This window comes from Miniopterus natalensis, chromosome 9 (genome assembly GCF_054644295.1).
Source record: "Miniopterus natalensis isolate mMinNat1 chromosome 9, mMinNat1.hap1, whole genome shotgun sequence".
NCBI classification, from domain to species: domain Eukaryota; kingdom Metazoa; phylum Chordata; class Mammalia; order Chiroptera; family Miniopteridae; genus Miniopterus; species Miniopterus natalensis.
In genome coordinates, this window is record NC_142089.1 from 65549891 (window position 1) to 65572601 (window position 22711).

At 38.3% G+C, this 22711-nt stretch overlaps 1 protein-coding gene across 3 annotated transcripts in view; it reads left to right on the top strand.

Moving 5' to 3' along the window:
• The first annotated feature begins 1428 nt into the window (after positions 1–1428).
• NUP153 (nucleoporin 153) overlaps positions 1429–22711 on the top strand; it is a 66645-nt gene continuing 45362 nt past the window's right edge. The window contains exons 1-5 of one of the 3 annotated variants that reach the window (XM_016205261.2): positions 1429–1960; positions 14644–14869; positions 20301–20549; positions 20708–20847; positions 20929–21057. In XM_016205261.2, the coding sequence (XP_016060747.2) occupies positions 1850–1960; positions 14644–14869; positions 20301–20549; positions 20708–20847; positions 20929–21057 (855 nt within the window). In that variant the 5' untranslated portion in view covers positions 1429–1849. The other 2 variants (XM_087820629.1, XM_016205267.2) reach the window with 2 other exon arrangements.

Genomic DNA, 22711 nt, shown 5'->3' on the forward strand with positions numbered 1-22711 from the left:
AGGGCTACAAAGATTTGAAATGAAGTCCACGTATAAGCTTTAAAGTCAATTATCTTAAATGGAATATTAAGCCTATGTTTTTTCACAGATTTTTTTTCCCCCTTCCTGATTAGTTGGGTATTTGTCTCAAATTTTAGAGAAAAGTTGGGTTACATCCTGGCTTTGACTGCCTAGTTCAATCAAAAGTGCAATCTGAATTTTTTAGACTGGTTTTGACCTTGAATAAGGGCTGGGCCATGTGGTCACCAAGACCTTTTTAATCGTCAACTCCTACAATCTCTTTATTTTGTAAATTCAGGGTTTGAGCCTAGCTCACTTATTCACTCTCCTAAATATAATGCCTTGTATTTGCTGTTAATATACGTATACTTTTATTACTGGTAACATACGACTTACCTCTAATGTGCGTCGGCTTCATAGGTAGTCATTGTAACCATTTACTGCACTTCTTGTATACCAGGAAACACTGTTACCAGATGATCACAGCAGCTCATCAGGTAGATTTTAAAGTTCCCATTTCACGGAGGAGGAAGCCGAGGGCTCAGGCTTTGACTTACCCAAGGTCAAGCTCTAAGAGTGGCAGAGCCAGAACTCCGGTCCTTGTGTGTTAGACAACAAGGCCCTTATTTTCTTTGTTAATCCTCACCTGAGGATATTTTTTCCATTTCTTCTTAGAGAGTGGAAGGGAGGGGAAGAGAAAGAGGGAGCGCGCATCAGTGTAGGGGGGACACACCCATTGGGTGGCCTCCCGCGGGCGCCCCCGGGGAGGGCGTTGAGCCTGCGACCTGGGTGCCTGCCCTTGGTCAGCGATCGCACGCGCGACCCTTCGGGACGACGGGCGGCTCTAACCACTGAACACACCGGCCTGGGCCCTTACAGGTTTAGTGGAACATTAATGAAACTATGTATTTTCTAATTCTGGCTTAGGCTTAAATACTATGGATATTGTTTTTTCAACCAGTTTTTATTGGTTATTAGTTGCTGTCTTTGAGTTTACTAAGGGCTTACTTCTTTCTGCCCGTTTTACCAACGGGGAGTAGAGTGGGAAAGCTAAAACGCCTTTTTCAAAGCCCAAGTTTACCGCTAAGAGTAGTACAAGGGATAGAGCCCCTGCTTTGTGCGCTGCGGCGATCCGCGGGTCTCCTTCCGCTTTCCCCCCTCCCCCCACGAGAGAAGTCGGTTTCCCGGCTGAACTACGTTTCCCAGCGTGCCGCGCGGCAGAGAGCGCGGGCTCGCTCAGCCCTTCCGGCTTTCTCGCCAATCATCCGGTCGCAGCGTGATGACGGAAACGCGTCGGGCGCTAACGAGTGACGGCGCCCTGGCTCGCGACCGCGGCGGCGTGGTTAGCAGCAGCAATAGGCGCAACAACGGCGGCGACTGCAGGGACGACGACGCCGGGGCGGGCGCGCTGTGCGCAAAGGGGAGTGGTAGGCGGGCGGCGCCGGCGGCTTCAACTGCGGCAGCCACTGCTAGGGCGGCGGAGGAAGAATCCCCATCAGCCGGCGGTCGCGTTAGGCCTCAGCGGCGCGTAGAGCCGCTCGCCCTGTTCTCTGCGGGGGATCTCCATAGAGACCGTGACACATACAGAGGAGGGGTTCTGCGAGTGACTACCGGACCGGAGCCAGCTCCTCGGCCTCTGTCGCCGCCACCGCCTTCCCTGCTGCCCGCGCGCATTCTCTCTCCACTCTGCTTGCCGCCTCGCGGTTCCTGGTGCGCCTGTACCCTCCAGTGTGGGCCGCGCGGACGGACTTGTGGGCTGGGGGTGGGCGGGAGGGGGCTCTAAGGCGGCAGCCTCTGCCTCTCCCGCCCCCTTACTCGCCCCGGAGCGGGAAGCAGCGGAGGCTCCGCCATGGCCTCGGGAGCCGGAGGAATAGGAGGGGGCGGTGGCGGCAAGATCCGGACGCGGCGTTGCCACCAGGGGCCAATTAAGCCTTACCAGCAGGGGCGACCAAAGCACCAGGTACGGGACCCCGACTCCCTAGTGGTTTTGCGGGTCGGGAACTTGGCGGGAGGGAACAGGGGTGAGCCGCCCTGGCGCCCCACGTGGAGCGGAGCGGACGGGACCGGACCGGACCGGAGGGCCCGAGGAAAGGCCCGGGCGCGGCGGCGGGAGCTCAGGCCGCTGGGGCAGCGACGGGAAGTGGGCTGAGACAGGCCGATCTTTGCCGCACACACGTGTGGTTCGGGCCGCCTCTTCCCAACCCTCCCGGGCTGGGGCTTCCCCCGGCCGGCGCAGGGCGGGAACAGAAATTCTAGGCCTACGGAGCGCGCTTCTTTCGTTTTTGGCGGGGATGGGGCTTTGAGGGTATTACTCACGTCCTCTCGAGGGAGAAAGGAAGATGTGGCTGGAGGCCCCTAAGCGTCTTGTATTCTAGTCTCCCGCGTTTCAGTGTTTTTGGGGAGTGGGCTGCCCCGAGGAAATCTGTCTCTGGGGCACTGGGGACTGGTGGGGGCGCCGTTACTTAGAAAGTGGAGTAACCTAGTCTCGACCTAATAATTAGTTCTCCCTCTCCCCTGCCCACGTACCTTCCCCGATCAGAGAGCCATTGGCTTAGATTTTTTATTTTTTTTAAGCCGGGTTACAGTTACCTTGGCACTGGGGCATTTTGAAAGTCCCTCTCAACCCTTAACGTCTTTTCTCTGTTGCGAGACTATTCCCCCATCAGCTCACCACCTCCTATTATTTTGGAGCTTAGAATTGCATTATGCACAGTTGACCAGGACGCCACTTCTTGTGCACAAAATGTTTTAATATTATGGGGCGTATTCCAGAAGTTTAGGTACTTTTGACACACGAATGTTGGTGGTCTTATCATTTAACCGCCCAGTGTGCTCTTTCCTGGGTGTTCGAAATTATGAAACAGAGTTTATCCTAATTGTAAATGAGACATTTGATTCTGAGAAAATTCTATTTTTTAATGTTACTTGTTTGTTATGGGGATTGAGTAGGAAAATGTTAACTTATTTTAATAAAAATCACTTATAAAACTCAATGATACTAAGGTAGCAAGTAAGTGTGTGTCTTAAACTTGTTAAAAAGCAAAAATATGTCGGAAGGGTCTGATAACTTGTTGCATACTCTTAAAGGTAGGTTTCCTAGATTGCTTTATGCAGGGTGATGATGAATATTGAACACTAACATGTTTGCTGGTAGTGTTAAATTGTATCATTAAAAAACAATTTTGAAAGTAAAAATGGAAATTTTTAATAGCAAAAATTGTGGTTTATAATATTAAGTAGCTTTCTACTAATGGTTAGAACTCTTGGCATTACTATATTCCCACCAGTTTTTCCCCAGATATAAAAAGAAAGTACTTGGTATTCAGATTTCTTTGTGAGGAACAGGGGTGCATGCAGGCAGATTTAAGATTAGAATTCAGGTCACAAGCCTGGCCATTTAACCTAATCCTTTTGTAGAGTGGAAGTTAGACACATGCTTTCTGTTTCTCCTGAAAAGTAAATGTCTCTGAGTGCTTTCTTAGATCTCTTTAAAAGAAGGTTAGCACATAAAAAATGAAATGTTTTAAATAACAGGTCATTGTCTGCACAGACTTTAGAAAGGCGCTAATATATTCCAGGTGGCAAAAGTTATAATCACAGCTTATTTTTAAATGTACTTAGGTAAAAATCTAAATTTGGGTAAATGATGCCTTAACATAACACCTATGATCCAACCTGTCTTAGAGCTGATATAATTTTAGGCTGTGTAGTTTTGTTTTAGAGCTTGATAATTTATTATTTCCCTATCTAAAATACTTTCAGCTTCTTGCCTCAGTCACTTAATTGAAAAGAAAAATACATTTTTAGCTTTTGAATTGGTATTAAAGATGTTTGGGGGTTTGTTGATCAACACTGTAGGTGTTACTTAATATTGTCAGAAGCTACCAAAGAAAAGTATTCAGGAATATGCAAAATAATGCTCTATTTAATATTATTGATTTAAAAAAAAATCTTAAAATAAGGACTTTGCTTTACTGGAACTTTTGTGGACTTGCTGTCTACTATCCTAGGCTGTCACCTCTGTTTTGCAGCAGCTGCTGAGTCATCATGAATAGCAGGCAACTTCATGACATGGCATGTTTTATACTAATGTCATTTGATCAAGTGTTCAAGGGTTTCTGAGCAAAATGACAGTTTTGGTTATGTAGTAGAGGGTTGGAATAAGAATGAGAGGTCTGGCACTGTTAGTAAATGGATGTTTGCCATTGCCTGTCAGGCCAGCCGGCTTGTGCAGTCACGCAGTACCTGTGACTTTTGCATGTGTTCAACTGACTTGTAGTTTCCTGTTTTGACTTCTGGTTTAGCTCTGCTGAAATATATCTAAAGTTTGCAGTTGTACTTTTAACTTCTGATCTTTAAAAATGCCATCTTGCTTGAAGCTGTGGTCACAGAAATCCATTATCATACTCAGCTAACTGAAGTGTAGTAACTTAAGAATTGTAGAATCATAAGTGAAGAACATCCCTCAAGTGATGTAAGTTGATCGTTTTTCACTTGTCTTCTCTCCTATCCCCTAATTCTTAGCCCACATGCATTTAGGAAATGGTGTCATTTTTCTGGTTGGGAGCGAACAGGTCACTAAAAAGGATGTGGTTAGTTCTTGTCACCTGTTCAGTCTCCTTTCCGATTTCCTTTTTGTGCAGATTGTCAGGCCCAGAAAGTCAGCTCTGGAAGGTCAAGCTGCTTTTCTTAATAGCCACCACAAAACACTTGAGCCCATGGGCAAACCAGAACCTTGCCTCTGGAAGAATCTACTGCCACCTCCTGGTGAGAGGGAACTACTTATTTTTGCCCTTTTTTGGGGGGATGTGCTTCAGAGGTTTTGTCTTCTGGTTTGGAGCTAAGGGAATCCTCTTATTTTATCTTACTAGATGTATTTTGTCTTACAAGTCAGTTCATGCATTTAGGTATTTCATAAAGGGGGAGGAAACCCCTTTATCTATTCAGTAACTTAGATCAGGAGTCCAAAAACTATTTCTATAAAGGACTAGATAGTATTTTAGGTTTGTGCTGCAAGTTCTTTGTTTTGTTTTTTACAACCCCTAAAAAAATGTAAATACCATTCTTAGCCTGAAGACTATAAAAACAGGCCTGGGGCTGAATTTGGCCTACAGACCATGGTTTGTCCTACCCCGATTTATGTGATGATATGGGGTTTTTTGTTTGTTTGTTTTGGTACCTTCTACATGATACTTTGTTCCAAATAAGTATGTTCTGCTTGGTATCTGAAGGCTAAAGCATGTTCTTAGTTTTGAAAAGGAGGGATATTTAGAGGTTGAATACCTAGCTCATTCCTGAAGTCACTAAGTAGTTTTGATTTTGATTTTTATCTTTATTTTCTTTATCCTAGATACTTAATTCTATCCAGGGAAATAGAAATGGAAATAGTTGATAGGGGAGAAACTACTAGAATGGATTTAGAGCATTTGGGTTTGGGTCTGTGTTCTGCCAGGACTTGGAATAAACTTGTAAATAAATACAAGTTTTTTAAGTTCTTTGTGCTCAATTTACTCATATGTAAAGTGGAAATTGTTGTGAGGGTTAAATGAGATAAGTAAAGCTCTAAGAACAGAGCCTGGCATATAAAGTAAGGACTCATTTGAAACTGTTGTGATTAAATAGAACCTTTTTATTTATTTTTTTTATTTCTTTGTGAATTCTCACCCGAGGATATTTTTTCCATTGATTTTTAGAGAGAGTGGAAGGGAGGAAGAGAGAGAGAAAGAGAAGGAAACAACCATGCGAGAGAGACATATGGGTTGGTTGCCTCCCGAATGCATCCCGACCCACACTGATCGAACCTGCAACCCAGATATGTGCCCTTCATGGAATGGAATCCTTGACACTGGAATGGAATCCTGGATACTTCCATGTGATGGCTGAAGCTCTAACCACTGAGCACAGCGGCCAGGGCAGAACCTTTTGATTTAAATGTTTTAATTGTCTCTGAATTTTGCTGTTTCTTTGTAGAGGTTTTTGCTTTTATGTACCGAAGCTCAATCTTTTATAGGCACATATTGGACTTAAGGACTTGTTTGTTAAGTGATGAGGCCAAACTTTAAACTATTACTACTCTCTTAAGTATTTTTAAAATGTTTTCCTTATAGAAATGCAGACATTTAAGTGTATAGGAAAGTAAATTCAAGTATTAAATTATTTCAGCAATGTCATTATTTTGTTTGTGATGAGAGGCCATTGTGTGTGATATTTTATCAATTTACTTACTAAGTTTTCTAATAAGATAAATGATCATAAAGCCCACGTGTTCTCTCCGTTTCCTGCAAAGTCCCTCGATGAGGAGTTATCTATCCGAAGTAAAATGAACACTTTGGTTTGATGTCACTAATTAAAACATTTTCATTAGGCACAGCATATTATTGGAAAGATATAATGGTCATGGTTGTAATATATTTTTAAAAGATTCTGTGTTTTGGGAAGCACATATACAATTAAAGTCTCGCCACCAGATGCAATTTACTGTGTTTACTGTCAGAAATAGGATAGTACAGTGCCTTTTCTGTCTATAGATATTTCAGTTTGCTTGTCAGTTTATTTGATTTCACTTACCTTTTTTATAGTGTGATTTAAGAAATAAAATCTTACACATTGTGTAAGAAAAGTGGTAGCTTGGCCGGTGTAGCGCAGAGGTTGAACGTTGACCCATGCACCAAGAGGTCACAGGTTCCATTCCCAGTCAGGGCACATGTCTGGCTTGTGGGCTCAATCCCCAGTAGGGGACATGCAGGAGGCAGCGAACTGATACTGATGTTTCTCTCTCTCCCCCTCCCTCCCTTTCTGTCTAAAATCAATAAAAACATAAAAAAAGTGGCAATATCTTGTAGACAATTCTGAGTGGGTTAAACTAAACTGCTTTAGCTTTTTATTTGGTCTCCTATATTGGTAGCTTGAGGGTCCTTTAGGGATACCTTTTCTTGTCCTTGTTTGATTATTGTTGATTTTTAATACTGCCTCTATAATACGGATAACTAAAAATAAGACTAAGCCAGGTCATGTTTCTCCTTACTGCATTAGTCACAGAGAGTTTTGAAGAATTTGGAAATGTGTGGCTAATGATAGTTTTTAATTCTTTAGCCAGAATAATTTTTATGCTCATGTTTTTTGGCTTGATCTCTTGAAGCTGAGAAGAGAAATGAAGTCTGGATTTTAAGTGTCTAGAAGGATTTGGACTAGGTAGATAGGGAAAGCGTGGCTGCTGACTGCCTATCTGTTGGTTGAAAAATACAACAACTAATAATTTAGATTTGTAGGTTAAATTCAGATTATTGAAACTAGGTTCATTATTACAGCATTAGAATTTGAATACTTGACTACTTTTTCTCTTCATGGAAATAACTAAGTATTAAAGTTAGGCTAGAGATGCATTGTTTAAAAAACGCCCACAAAAAGCTGGAAACAACTGAAAGATTAGAATGACATCTATGTTTTTACTTTTTAGTGTTTTTATAATTAGATATTTTTTAAAATATATTTATTGATTTCAGAGAGAGGAAGGGAGAGGGAGAGAGAGAAAGAAACTTTAATAATGAGAGAGTTGTCATTGATCGGCTGCCTCCTGCACACCCCCTGACTGGGAATTGAGCCTGCAGCCCGGGCATGTGCCCTGACCTGGATTTGAACCTTGATTTCCTGGATCCTAGGTCGATAGCCACCCCTGGCCTGGCTAATTAGACATTCTTTAAGTCTCACGTGACGTTTTGGGTTGTTAGTCTTGTTCTTCGCTTGGGCTTGGAGGGAGCAAGGGGAACACTGATTAGACAGATTATATGAAATAAGACTTTTAAAAAGCTTGAAAAGGAGAGCTGGTGGCAGGGGAGTTCAGTAGGTAGGGAGAGTGTGCACAGAACCTTGGAAGAGAGCTAAGGGTGAGCGACAGGCCTCAGCGGAGTAAAGGCGCCTGAAGAGCAGGTAGAGGTCACATCTGTGTATTCTGGTGGACTAGGGCTCCAGAGCCTTAGCACTCAGTATGGATTGTATCTGATATTTACAGTTAGAAGTCCGTTGAAGTTATTCGAGGAGACTTTATGATCTGGATACTACTGTTTAGTAGAGGATAATGTGAAGAAAAGAGTCGAACAGAACTGAAGCCAAGAAAACGAACAGGAGTAGAGAGCTGTATATAAGGAGGAGGGAAGCTGTATAGCCGAGGTTTTCAACCTTTCCCATCACCTAAAAAATCTATTTTTGCTGATCTGATCAAAAAAGGTATAATTTTAAAAAAGTGTTTTTATTGATTTTAGAGAGGGCGGAAGGGAAAGGGGTGGAGAGAGAGAAACATCAGTCAGCCGCCTCCTGCACGCCCCCTACTGGGAATCGAGCCTGAAACCCATGCATGTGCCCTGACTGGGAATCGAACCGGCGACCTCTTGGTTCCTGGGTCAGCGCTCAACCTCTGAGGTACACCGGCAGGGCAAAAAAGTATTACCTTGATTCATTCACACTATACGTCTGTTGTGTTGGCTGTTGTCACTTTCTTATTGACAGTCTAAGGGAAAAGAGGTCAGTGCCCCTGACTAAATAGTCAGGTGTTGCATGTTGTAAAAATTCTTGCTGTGGGCACACTGGTTGAAAATCACTGCTATATGGTAATGATAAGGAGTTGGCCACATGGGAGAGATGTCTGTGGTTATTTGGAAGTTTCCAGTTGTTGAAAAGATATATAGGAAAAGAATATCTTCTTCATTACAAATGAGTTCTGAGTTAGGATTGTAGAAGAGCCTTGCCCCACCTCAGCCTTCTTTCATTAGTCCTTGAACTCAGGTTAAATGTAATTTGAAAAGCTAATATATTCACAGTTCTTATACATTGAATATGCTTAATATGTGTGTAGTATTGAATTCAATTTACTTCTGATCCCCATATTGAATATTTATTATAAATCTCAGTGGAATTTTTGATGTCCTGTGCCAGATGCAGAACCCTTGTTTCTTGGAGAGAAAACACCCGATCAGTTTCTCCAGTCCAAGTTTAAACATTCACACACACTTTTACCTTTGAATTCAACTTCATTACTTATGATTATCTAGTGTAGACTTTGCTTTAGGATTACAAGGAGTATTTTTAAGATTTTAATGCACCATTTGTTTTGTTGATTTTTCCTAAGACCTTCATTTAGTTTTGCTTTCTTTAGCTACTTTTCTGCTTCTCTTTATTTAGTTGGCTTTGTGTTATTTATCATTCCAGGGGATGGTTCAATTTCCCTGTGCTCTTGGATAACATCACATGTTTTTTTGTTTTGTTTAGTTTTTTGTTTTGGAGGAAGGGTTATTAGTGTAGCAACAAAAATAATATTTGCTTAAGGTGAAATTATTACACGAAGCAAATGTATTATTTATTTTTAAATTCTAGAATTACTGATGACCTTTTTAGAAACTTGTCATGGAATATTCATATGTGGGAATAAGAGAGTTGTTGAGCAGTATAGTTGTAGATAAATTAAAACCATGTACCAATTGATCTGGGCATTGTACAGATCTAGTGCTTGCCCTCCCAGAGCTGATGCTCTAGTGGAGGTGATAGACAGGCTAATTGCCATCCTGTAGAAAGTACAGGGCACAGTTGGCACATGTAAGGGAGTGACTGTCCCAGACTTGGAGGAAGATGTACCTAGGTGGCAGTCATGCTTACCCCTGAAGCCCCTGAAAGTAGGGAGGAAGCTAATCTGGTAAAGTGGGACTTTATTCATGCCTAGTAGGCCTTTACTCTATTTCCCCTTCAAGTTTTTGTTTGTTTGTTTTAAATATCATAAAGCATTCTTTGTTCAGATTCACATAGAAAACTGATTTGCCCTATTCCTGTTAAAGACCTGAAGCATCTTCTCTTAAGAACTCCTGAAAAGAGACCTTTTTCGGTAATAGAGTCAGGAACCTTTTCTTCAATAAGAAAACTGTTTTACCCCCTTTCTAACTCCCTTCATTCTTTCTCAGTTTTCCATTAGTGGCTGAAGTCTATCTTTAGTACTTTGAAACTCTTTAAAAAAATTGCCAGGCAGGAAGTAGTTCTCCAAATTTATTTCATCGACAGGGTCCCTTACCTCTTTATACTCTCCTGCCCAGTTCTGTGTGTAATCAGGAGATTTCTTTTTCTTGGTAGCTTTAAAATTCCAGTATCTGGTAGTTGGTTATTTATTGTGTCAGATCTTTAACACTGGAAATAAAATAGTTTCAAAGGTAAGACCTTTATGTCTATGTCTAGTTTGATTTTCAGAGTTTATATTATTAAGTAGAAATTTATAAAAATTGGTGTAATGTTATTTGATAGATAATGAGATGATTATGGAAATAGGATGCCTTTTATCTAAGACTTCATTGTAGTAAAGCTTATACTCAGGATTATGTTTACGATGGCCTGAATTGTGATGACAGTCATTGAGTTTTTAGAGGATTTTAGTACAGTGGTTCTCAAACTTCAATTGGCATAAAAATCGCCTCGGGAGCTTTAAAAAAAAATTTCCATTTCTAACATGCTCAAGATCAACACCAAAGCTGCTGGTCTGAAGAATTCGATTTGAGGATCACTGTTTTAGTCCTTTTATAGTGACCAGATATATAAGCTACAGAACAAAAGGTTACACATAGATTCTCTCTCATACACACATTAAAGGGGAATTTTAAAGGGTAGTTATTTAAAGTTTATTAGATTTTGCATTTATTAAAAAGGTTACTGGAAGCTTGGTCAGCACGTACCAAGGACACTCCTATATTTCAGTCTTTGCACTTTTTGTTCCCTCAGTTTATAATACTTCTCCACTAGAAATTTGCATATCTTACCTCTCACTTTTTTAGGTCTTTGCTTAAATAAAATACCTGTCCCATTTTGCTTCCCTGCTTTATTTTTGTACATAGCACCAAATCATCATATTATGTGTTACGTATTTACTAGTTTGTTCATTTGTCTCCCTAACTTAGAATATAAGTTCTAAGAAGGCAGGAATTTGTTCTTTGCTGTCTCCCCAGTTTTCTGTGCCTGACATGTAGTACGCGACCAGTAAATATTGATTGAATGAACTGAATGAAGAAAAGCAGTGTCTGCCTTTACATCTATGAGTTAGATAAGATTCTAAACTATTCACCACAACAAAGCCTCTTTTCTGGCCTATTTGTGTACTTTTTTACAGAGATAAAGGTTGGATGTAACTTTTGGGTAATAAGAGTACTTTCCCAGGTGTGGTACATGTTTTCCATTGTTGATAGAGAAGCTGAATCTAACTGACAACATGGACTGACTTTTTAGTTTTCATGTTAATAGACAAAAAATTAGCAAGTAGGACAGGGACCCGCCAAGAAACAGTTCACTCTGGATGTTTTAACTGAAGTATCTTTGAGAGTCTACTTAGAGATATCCTGTATTTAAAGGAATAAATACAGGATAGCAAGAGTCCCAGAGACTAGCAGTAACAGAAGCTGCTACCATCCCCAGGACTGGAAGGATGAAGGGAAGAAATGGTGTAACGAGTGGAGAAGGAGCCACCTCCTGGAACTGTAGTTTTGGAGAGGGGACTCTTAAGCAGAGAGGGAGCACAGGAAGAAAGACTTCTCTTTCCTCCCAGCCTCTAATATCTGGTATCCTCTACTATCTCTTGTAGGCCAGTTCTTCCAGAAGCCAGTTTTGTGGGACAGCATATCAAGAATGGAGTGAGGGGAGGGCAAGTGAAGACCAGCATAGCATCAAGTCTGTGAATTGATACATTTTATTGTGTAGGAAAAGCTAATTTATTAAGAGAAATGAGTGGATAGAAAGTCATTAAGTAATAGTACAGGTAAAAATCCTGACCAGTCTGGGAAACACTGGGGAAGTGGTTCTATAAGCCGCATTGTATTCTGCACAGACCACTGCAATTTGTTTTTCTCATTCATTTTAGAATATTTTATGATATACGGGGTGGGGCAAAAGTAAGTTTACAGTTGTTTGTATGGAAAAGAATACAATAATTAATAAATGATAATGCAGGAATAAACTTTTGTGTACTCAAATTCATAAACCTACTTTTGCTCCACCTTCTATTTTAATTGACTAGGGCTCTACATTATATGTTTTCCAGTCAACTGAATCTTAAGACTTTAAGTATACATAGTTTATTAACCTCTAGTAGAGGGACTTTTCTCCTAAACTGTATTGTAATTTTGTTAACTGTATCTAATTTCCTAATCTCTTTAACTAGAGTGGTGGTTCTCAAACTTTAACATACATCAGAATCACTTGGGAGTGTTTGTTGGAACAGGTGAGCCCTACTTCCTGACTTGTAGGGCTGGGATGGAGCCTGAGATGATGCTGACATTACTGGGAAAGGGACCACTAGTGCTAGAATATACAGAGCTTGATTTAACTTTTCTTGGTTACTTAGGGTCACTTACCCTACAGAGGTATATTGAAGTATAGACATGTTTGTTTTCTAATAATGGTTCCAAGTCCGTTTTATTTCTGTATTTCTTTTTACTGTCAAGCTCTTCGTGCTGTCATTCATTGTGCTATTAGTAACATCCCCCCCTCCATGATTTTCTTGTTCTAAGCTGCTGTGGGCTGAGATAGTTAAATTGGTTAGGTTTTAGTTTAGAAAAAAGAAGGTCTTCAAGCAGAGTTCATGAGCTTGAGTGAATGAGCTTTATTACATCCATTTTGATGGATTAGTTTTGATAACTGATTTTTCATCACAGTATGTAAGGCTGCCACAGAAGTGACCTTTGGTTAAGTATGGTATTAATCGAAGTTCTGTACTTGCTCAGTTGAGTAGGGATCACAGGAATCTCTGATACTTTTAGTAGGCAAACACCTTAGAGGAAGTCCACAAAAGGCTTATTTTACTAAATTCTTGCGATAGCGCTTTAGCTAATTTATCATTTCATAAAAAATACGTCTTACATTTTTCAAGTCTTATTTAGACTATGTTATAGCTTGTAAGCACTTCACTTTCAAGTCTTTTGAAATATGTGGAGGGGTAATATTAAGTATAAGTAATAAGTAAAAACAGTAAATACTGTGTTTTTTATAAATATTAAATTTGGATGTAGGTTTATAATCTTTGTTTCCAAAGTAACTAATACTATAACATTAGCATAGAAAAGGGAAACAGTGCAGTAGTTTTTTCAGTAGTGAGTATTCTAGGGCTGTTGGCTTCATGTGTTGCTAGAGAGCTTACATTGTAGATCTGTTTAAAATTTCTGTTTGGAGAATATGTGGAAAAATAATTACATATTTCCCAGTTTCCCAAAAATAATTACACTTTTCTAATCAATAAGGAAAATACTGGTCAGGTGACTGTATCAGGTGTCTTCCATCTTTTCCATTGACAGAATTTCTCAAGGCTGCTTTGTCTTGGGTTTGCTTTCATGGTTATTTATGCATTCTGCCTTGACTTTATTGTTTTCTGTACCTGCCAACTCATTTTTTCCTTTCCCAGACTTTTTCTCTGAAATTCTGCTAATGCTACTAGGATGGCTATTATTGCCTAAAATTGATTGTTTCACTCCAGTTTGTTTCTGAGGTTTTTTTTTCCTCATTAGTAATAAAATTATCAGTATATGTTTGTTATATTTTGTAAATTGCAAAGTGCTTTCACATAATTTCACTGGATCGTCACTGTAATTCATTCAGATAATAGCAGGAGAGGGGGTATTACTATTATTTTACCTAGAGTTACAAAGTACAGGGAGGTAGTACTCAAACTTCATAGGTCCTACCAATCCCCACCTATGCTTTTACTCTGTCCTAGATAAACCATAGTAGTTGTGCTTGTATCTGGGGCAAGTTATTTAACTTCATTGTCCCTTCATTCATAAAGTGGCACTATTAATACCAGCTTCTTAAAAGTATTGTGAGGACTAAATTGAATAATATGTATAAACTGCTTAGAATAGTGCCTAGCACATAGCAAAGCTACACTAAATGTTAATATGGATAGTTGTTAAATTCCATGTTTTTCCTCCCTTTAAAAGTTACCAGAATAAAATTAATTCCTCAGATATTCAGGCAATATTTGGCAATATTTGAGATTTTGCCATCGAAAAGCATTTTAGATTATTTTGTGAGTTTATTATGTTAGATTAGTTGTTTTATTGCCTGTCTTTTATTTATTTTTCAAATATGTCTTTATTGATTTATTTCAGAGAGAAGAAGGGAGAGGGAGAGAGATAGAAACATCAGTGATGAGAGAGAGTCATTGATTAAAAAAGTCTAGTTTTTATTTGTCTAATTATTTGTTCTTTTTAAAAGAATGCACAGTAAAATAATTGCTTCAAGAAGCTGTTGAAGCTATTGTTTATATTGCTTCCTTTTATATGCTGAGAGAAAAATGGATGCCTTTTCTTAGATTTTAACATTTTAGTGCATATCTTATTACTAAATTTAAACTTATTGCTTATTTGATGGCCTATTGGAGTTTCTTAAAGATTCCTAGTATGGCCATTTGGGATAATTATTGACTCACGAATATATGCATATGGAAGAAAGAAAAAGTAGAAATTTGTAGAATTTGTAAAATACCATTATGTCAGCATTAGCTCAAGTAACTGAATTTTAGGAAACTTTGTTTAAAACAGTTGTGTATTTCTTGGTATGGCTCTTTGTAAGTTGGTACTTACTTAAAAAGATAAATTACTAAAACTGCCGTACGTGTTTTTTCCCCAACAGGGCATTCTTAGCAGGGTTACAGAATCTGTTAAGAATATTGTGCCAGGATGGCTTCAGAGATACTTCAACAGGAATGAAGATGTATGCAGCTGCTCAACAGACACAAGAGAGGGACCACAGTGGCCGGAAAATAGAGAAGATGATCATCTGATATATGCTGATGAGGAGAGCGCTAATATTCATGATGGGAGAATCACTCCTGAGCCAACAGTTAGTAATGCAGAAGGTAAACCGGCACTAAGGGAGAACTGTATAAATGTTAACTGTTACAATGAAACCGAGAATGCCTCCCACAGCACATGAACTTGGGTGTGGTGTAACTGCTAGGTGAGTGGAATGGGTCTATGAGCAGAAAGCATATAGTATTTGTCCTTTTGTGATTGGCTTATTTCACTCAGCTTAATGCCTTTAAGGTTCATTCATGTTGTAGTGTGTACCAGAATTTATTTCCTTTTAAAGGCTGATTAATATTCCATTGTATGTATATACCACATTTATTCATCTGTCACTGACACTTAGGTTGTTTCTACCTCTTGGCTGTTGTGAACAATGCTATTACGAATGTGGTTGAACGTGGTCTCTTTGAGACCCTGCTTTCAGTTCTTTTGGTTGTATACCCAGAAGTGGAATTGTTGGGTCATTTGGTGGTTCTCTTTTTTTTTTTTAATTTATCTTTATTGATTTCATAGAGAGGCAGGGAGAGGGACAGAGAGATAGAAACATCAATGATGAGAGAGTCATTCATCGGCTGCCTCCTGCATGCCCCCGACTGGGGACTGAGCCTGCAACCTGGGCATGTGCCCTGACTGGGAATCGAACCCCGATCGCCTGGATCCTGGGTCGACACTCAACCGCTGAGCCATGCCCGGCTGGGCTGGTTGGTCTCTTTTTAAATTTTGAGAACTGCCTTACTGTTTTCCACAGAGTCTGCACCATTTCATGTTTCCTACCAACAGCGCACAAGGGTTCCAGTTTCTTCACATCCTTGCCAAGATTTTCTGTTTTTCTGATGGTAGCTATCCTAATGGGCATGAAGTGGTATCTTTTCGGTTTTGGTTTGCATTTCTGTCATGATTAGTGATGCTGAGCATCTTTTCACCTTTTTGTATATCACCTTTTGAGAAATGTCTGTTCAAATCCTTTACTAAATTTTTAATCAGATTATTTGACTTCTTTGTAGTTTTTTAATATTTTCTGGATAGTAACACCGTATCAGATATATGATTTGCAAATATTTTCTACCATTCTTTGAGTTGCCTTTTCACTGTATGGATTGTGTCTTTTAGTGCACAAAAGTGTTTGAATTTGATAGAGTCCCATATGTCTGTTTTTCTTTGGTTGCCTGTGATGCCCAAAAAATCATTGTCAAAACCAATATTATGAAGCTTTCCCCCTGTGTTTTCTTCTAGGAGTTTTATAAAAGTTCTGGGTGTTATGTTCAGGTCTTTAATCTATTTTGAGTTAATTTTTGTATATTGTATAAGGTAAAGGTCCAACTTCATTCTTTCGCATGTGGATACTCAGTTTTCTCAACATCATTTGTTGAAGAGACAATTCTTCCTCCATTGAATGTTGGTCTTGGCACCCGTTGAAGATCATTTGACCACAAATGTGAGGGCTTTTTTGGGGGGCTCTATATTCCATTTAATCTATTACAGTGCTAAATTCTATTAACAATTCCCTAATGATGAATGATTTCTTATGTCCCTCAATTAACTCTCCCCAGTGAGTGTGATCCTAGTCAAATAATTTTAACAGGTCTGTTAGGAACTTTGGACGTATTGAAATACCTATTTTAAAGCCTTTGTTAAGTACAATACACTGGCTATCTTGGGTTCAGTTTCTTTTGACTATTTTTTCTTCCCACTGTGGATCATATTTTTCTTTTTTTATGTATATCATGCGATTTTTTTTTTTACTAAATATTGTTATTTTGAATAATATATGTAGAAATTCTAAATTCTATTATCTTTCTCTGTAGAGTATTATTATTATTTTTTTAATCTTCACCCAAGGACATGCTTTTATTGATTTTAGAGAAAGGGAGGGAGGAAGGGAAAAAAACATCAATGTACTGCCCCTTGCATGCAACCAACCAGGAACCGAACCTGCAACCTAGGCATATGCCCTGACAGGAAATTGAACCCTCGACCTTCTGGTGCACAGGGCAACGCTCCAACCAACTGAGCCACCTGGCCAGGGCAAAAATGCATTCTAATACATTTAATCTCCCAAACATTATAGCTTAGCCTAGCCTACCTTTAAGATGATCAGAACACAATATCGCAAAAAGCTGGCGACACAGTACACTGTAGAGTATCATTATCAGTTGTTTACCCTCGTGATCCTCATGCCTGATGGAGCCGCATCATGAGAGTATCTTACCACATATTGCCAGCTCAGAAAGATCCAAATTCAAAGTAGTTTCTACTTCATGCGTATTGCTTTCTCACCATCATAAGGTCAAAAAATCATAAGTTGGATAATTTTTAGTTAAGTCGGGGACCGTCTGCACTAAATTCCGAGAGACTTTCCCCAATGACACATCTATATATTTCTGTACCAGTGCTATAATATTTTAAATATGATAGCTTTAGAACATATTTAATGGCTATAAAAGTTACTACAACCTACCTCACATTCATTCCCCTTAATCTTTTTCAGAATTTCTAATATTCATCTTCAGGTGTATTTTCAAAAACTTTAGATTCCTTTGTCAAGTTTCCAAAAGACTCTTCCAGTTAGGCCAGAATAACAGGGCTCCCAGACTAGCTCTTCTACTGTAAATAACTATAAAATACATTTGACAAAATACATGAAACAATAGCTTTCAGACAGTAGAAAATAGAGTGTGCATGTACTCACACACACATACACACCTTCACAAAGCGAACCCTATCACTACCTAGCGCTCTCTGCCTGGGAACATTTTTAGACCTGGCACAGAGAGCTGAAGTTCAAGCAAAACATATCAGGCAGAAATGAGAGTTAAGGGCATTGGAAGGTAGAAAACGGCAGGCCTCCAGAAGTCCACATGGGAGTATCCAGAGCTGATGGACCCTACCTAAGGCTTACCAAATAGCAGGTGCTATAGAGTTGAGAAAACATATTAGAAGGTGAGTAGTACTTGGGAAAAAAGCAGTGCTGAAAACACCGAAGTTCCAGGGCTGCCAGAATTTAGAAATCCCACAACACCTCCTTAAATCCCTGGTATCAGCCGAGATACCAGAGTATTGTATGTCAACTGTAATTGAAAAATAAAAAATGATTTTTAAAAAACACCCCAAAAATGAATGGTTTCAACCAACAGTGAAAAATTATTTGTAATATTTCAGATTATATTACACTGATCTTACTGGTCAAAAACAAATGAGATCTTATTAATCTTAGTATAAGAAACTATCACTAAGCATTTAATAGAAGAAATATAAATTACCAGTGAATATAGGGAAGGATGCTTAGTATCCCTCTAATTTAACTAAATGAAAATCAGATGATGCCATTTGACATGTTAAGGTGACAAAATCAGAAATGGTTCATATCCAGTGACAGTATAGGGGAAATGTGCATTGTTAATTGCTTGCACATTTACAAGCAATTGTAAATGTGCAAGCAATTACAATTGGGAGGGTAACTTGACAGGAAATCTTTGAATCACAGCATTATAAGCAAAAGTGAGCATGTACTCTGAGCCAGTTTGACAGCAGTTTCACATGTAATTGAGTATCCTGTTGATTCCCAGGCTACTTCCAACCACATAAGCTGTTTTTTGGGCCCAGTTTTAGACTTACAGAATCAGATTTTTTTGTGAGTGGCTTAGGAATATTTGTTTAATAATTTCTTCTCATGTCTCTCTTAGATACTTAAAGAATCATAGATTTATCCAAAAGAATACTCTTAAAAGTATGCAGATAAAAGTGCATGCATGTTCAATGGAGTATTGGGAAAATAATTACAAGTAATTTAAATAAATTTGTGTGATACAGTACAGTGTGATCTTTAAAGTGAATGCTCTCTATGTAGAGGCAAAAATTATACTGGTAAATGAAAAAAGTCACAGAACAGGATGCATAAGCATGATTATGTGATCAGGGAAAACATATATTTGTGTAAGCACATACGGTAGTGCCCCCTTCCCTTATCTACTGTTTCACTTTCCATGGTTTCAGTTACCCGTTGTAATTTGTGGCCTGAAAATTTTAATTGGAAAAATCCAGAAATAAACAATTTCTAAGTTTTACATTACATGCTGTTCTGAGTAGTATGGTGAAATTTTGTGCCATCCTGCTCCCTCCTTCCTGAGACATGAATCATCCCTTTGTCCAAAGTCTACCGGCTCCCTGCTGGTTAGTCACTGGTTATCAGATTGAGTGCAGTGCTTGTGTTCAAGTAACACTTATTTTACTGAATAAATGGTCCCAAAACAGAAGAGGAGTGATATGCTAAGGATAAGCCGGAAAGTACTTCCTTTAAGTGAAAAGGAGAAAGTTCTCGACTTGATAGGGAAAGAAAAAAAATCATATGCAGAGGCTGCTAAAATCTATGGTAAGAATGAATCTTCTGTCAGTGAAATTGTGAAGAAGGAAAAAAAATTGTGCTAGTTTTGCTGTTGCACCTTTTTTGTAATTTTTGAGGCTTCAAAAGTTATAGCCACAGTGCATAAGTGCTTAGTTAAGATGGAAACAGCATTAAATTTGTGGGTGGAAGATAAGAACAGAAAACATGTTCTGAGTGATATGTTGTGCCAGAAAGCACTGAGCCTGTATGAAGACTTCAGCAAGGTGTCCCCTGAAAGGAATGACCACATTCACATAACTTTTATTACAGTATACTGTTACAATTGTTCTATTTTATTATTATTAATCTCTTACTGTGACTAATTTATAAAATCTTATTAAAGGTATGTATGTAAAAAGAAATGTATAGTATTTATAGGGTTTGTACTGTCTGCAGTTTCAGGTATCCACGGGGGTGGGGGTGTCTTGGACTATCCCCCATGGAGAAAGGGGGAATACTGTAAATTATCTGGGAGAATACAGATTTAATAGTGGTTGTTTCTGGAGGGATAGACTTATGCTTTTTTATCCTTTTTTTTTTTTTTTTAACTCCTCACCCAAAGATACATTTATTGACTTGAGAGCCAGAGGAAGGAAGGGAGTGGGGGGAGAGAGAGAGAGAGAACATCAATTGGTTGCTTCCCGTATGTGCCCTAACCAGGGATCAAACCTACAACCTGGGTATGTCCCCTGACCGAGAATCAAACCTGCAACCCTTCAGTGCATGGGAGGACTCTCCAACCAACTGAGCTATCCTTTTTGTTTGTGAATTTCTTATACAGCTTTGATTTTATCTTAATGATGGTTTTTATACTGATACCAATTCAAGGGAAATCAAGAACCATGCATTTTTGGAAGTTAGTATGTGAACAGTGAAGTATATTTTGATACTATATTAGGTCAATTAATTTTAGTTAGTTGAAACCTTTTTTGGCTAAAGAATGTTTTAATTGGGTTTATCATGGGAAGCCTCAGTGATTTGAGTTGAAGCTGTATTTATTATATAGTATGTTTTCTGAAAGTAAAAACAGTATTTTGTTGTGCTTGGTGGTTTGCTTTTTCTAAGTTATATATTCATAATATTAATACTTTTCTTTTAAGAACCCTCAACAACTAGTACTGCTTCAAATTACCCAGATGTATTAACAAGGCCTTCTCTTCATCGGAGCCATCTGAATTTCTCTATGTTGGAATCTCCTACTTTACACTGTCAGCCCTCCACATCCTCGGCATTCCCAATCGGCAGTTCTGGATTTTCTCTTGTAAAGGAAATTAAAGATTCTACCTCTCAGCATGATGATGATAACATCTCAACTACCAGTGGGTTTTCTTCAAGAGCTTCTGATAAAGGTATTCTTGGCATTTGGTAGTAAATAATTTTGATAGTAAAATTAAATTTCATGGGATAATTTTTTTTCCAACTTAGTCTTAATTTTCATTTTCTGTTTATAAATATCTAGAGTCTTATAATTAATGCTGTTATTTTTCATTACATATTTTTGTTTTAGATATAACTGTTTCAAAGAATACTTCAGTGCCCCCTCTGTGGTCCCCAGAGGCTGAGCGGTCTCATTCACTCTCACAGCACACTGCCACCAGCTCAAAGAAACCAGCATTCAACTTGTCTGCCTTTGGAACACTTTCCCCAGTGAGTACTAATTGGAGTTGATTTAATCACATTAGTTTTTAGTGTTTATTGCTTATAATTTATCTTTGTATTTATGTGCAGTCACTTGGGAGTTCTTCATTCCTTAAAACAAGTCAGCTTGGAGATTCTCCTTTTTATCCTGGAAAAACAACGTATGGTGGGGCAGCAGCTGCTGTAAGACAGCCTAAACTACAGAACACACCATATCAGGTTGGTTTGAAAAAGATAAGTATTGATAATCTTTTAAAAAATTGATAAGTAACTTAGTACTCAATAGAATTTTGGTTCAGTCATTCTTTGGTAAAATGATAGATGTGTATATTATAAAATTCTTTTCATTTATGGACTATATGAACATTATTTTCGACCTAAGAGAACATTTTGTATATTAGATTTGTGTGTGCGTGCTTTCACTGTGTATAGGAAGTGTGATGATGAATTCCTTTTTTTTAAAAAAATTGAGGTATAAATTACATATAGTAAAATTTACCTATATTATAATTGAATTTTAACAAAACACATACAGTTGTGTAACTACTTCTGTAATCAAAATATTGAACAAACATTTTCATCACCCCAAAATTTTACCTTGTGCATCTCTATATAGTCAACCACTCTTTCTATTTCTACCCTCTGGCAACCACTGATCTGTTTTATTTCCCTGTAGTTTTGTTTTTTCCAGAGTGTCATGTAAATTATATAGCATGTAGTCTTTTGAATCTGGCTTATTCTACTTAGTATAATGCATGAGTTCAGTCTATATGTCAATCTAAATGATAAATTTTGCATATATCAACATTTAGTTCCTTTATATTGCTGAGTTATAATACAGTTTGTTTATCCATTTTCCAATGAAAGGACACTTGGGTTGTTTCTAATTTTTGGTTATTGTGAATAAAGCTGATTGAACATTTTATGTGAACATTAATTTTTATAATAAACTGTCGTACTGTTTTCCAAAGTGACCATACCACTTTGCATTTTCACCAGTAATGTAAGAGGCTATTGGCCAGCACTTATTTTGGTCATCAATTTGTTTTCTGTTTTTTGTTTTAGTCATTCTATTAGGCATGTAGCGGCAACTCCAACTTGCTGTGGTTTTTATTTGCATTTCCCTAATGGCATTGAGAGTCTTTTCATGTGCTTATTTGCCATCAGAAATAACTGTTCAGATCTTTTGCCCCTTTTTAATATGGTTGTTTTCTTATTAATGAGTTTTTAAGCGTTCATTGTTTAGGGAGTAGTCCTTTATTAGAAATGTGTTTTGCAAATATTTTTATCCTTTTCTCGGGCTTGTCTTAACAATTTCTTTTGAAGAGAGTTTTTCTTTTGATGACAGTTGATGTATTATTATTTTTTGCTTTTATGGTTTATGCTTTTGGTATAGTATCAAAAACATTCTTGCATGACCCAAGGTCATGGAGATTTTCTCTTATGTTTTCTTATAGAAGCTTTATAGTTTTAGGTTTCAGTTTAGGCCTGTGAATTGTTTGAGTTAATTTCAAGATTCATTTTTTTTACATATGCATGTCCAGTTTCTTTGGTATGTACCATTTGTTGAAAAGATGACTTTCTTCATTGAATTACCTTTGCAACTTTGTCAAAAATCAGTTGACCGTATTGTGCCTTTTTTTCTGGACTTTCTATTTTTCACTGACTTATGTATTGATCCTTTTGCCAACACTAAACTGTCTTAACTATTACAACTTTATAGTAAGTCTTGAAATCAGATAATATGAGTCCTCCAGCTTTGCTCTTTTTTCAAGCTTGTTTTGCCTTTCCTAATTCCTTTGCTTTTTCATAATTTTAGAAATACCACATCAGTTTCTACAAAGTCTACAGTGATTTTGTTTAGGGTTACACT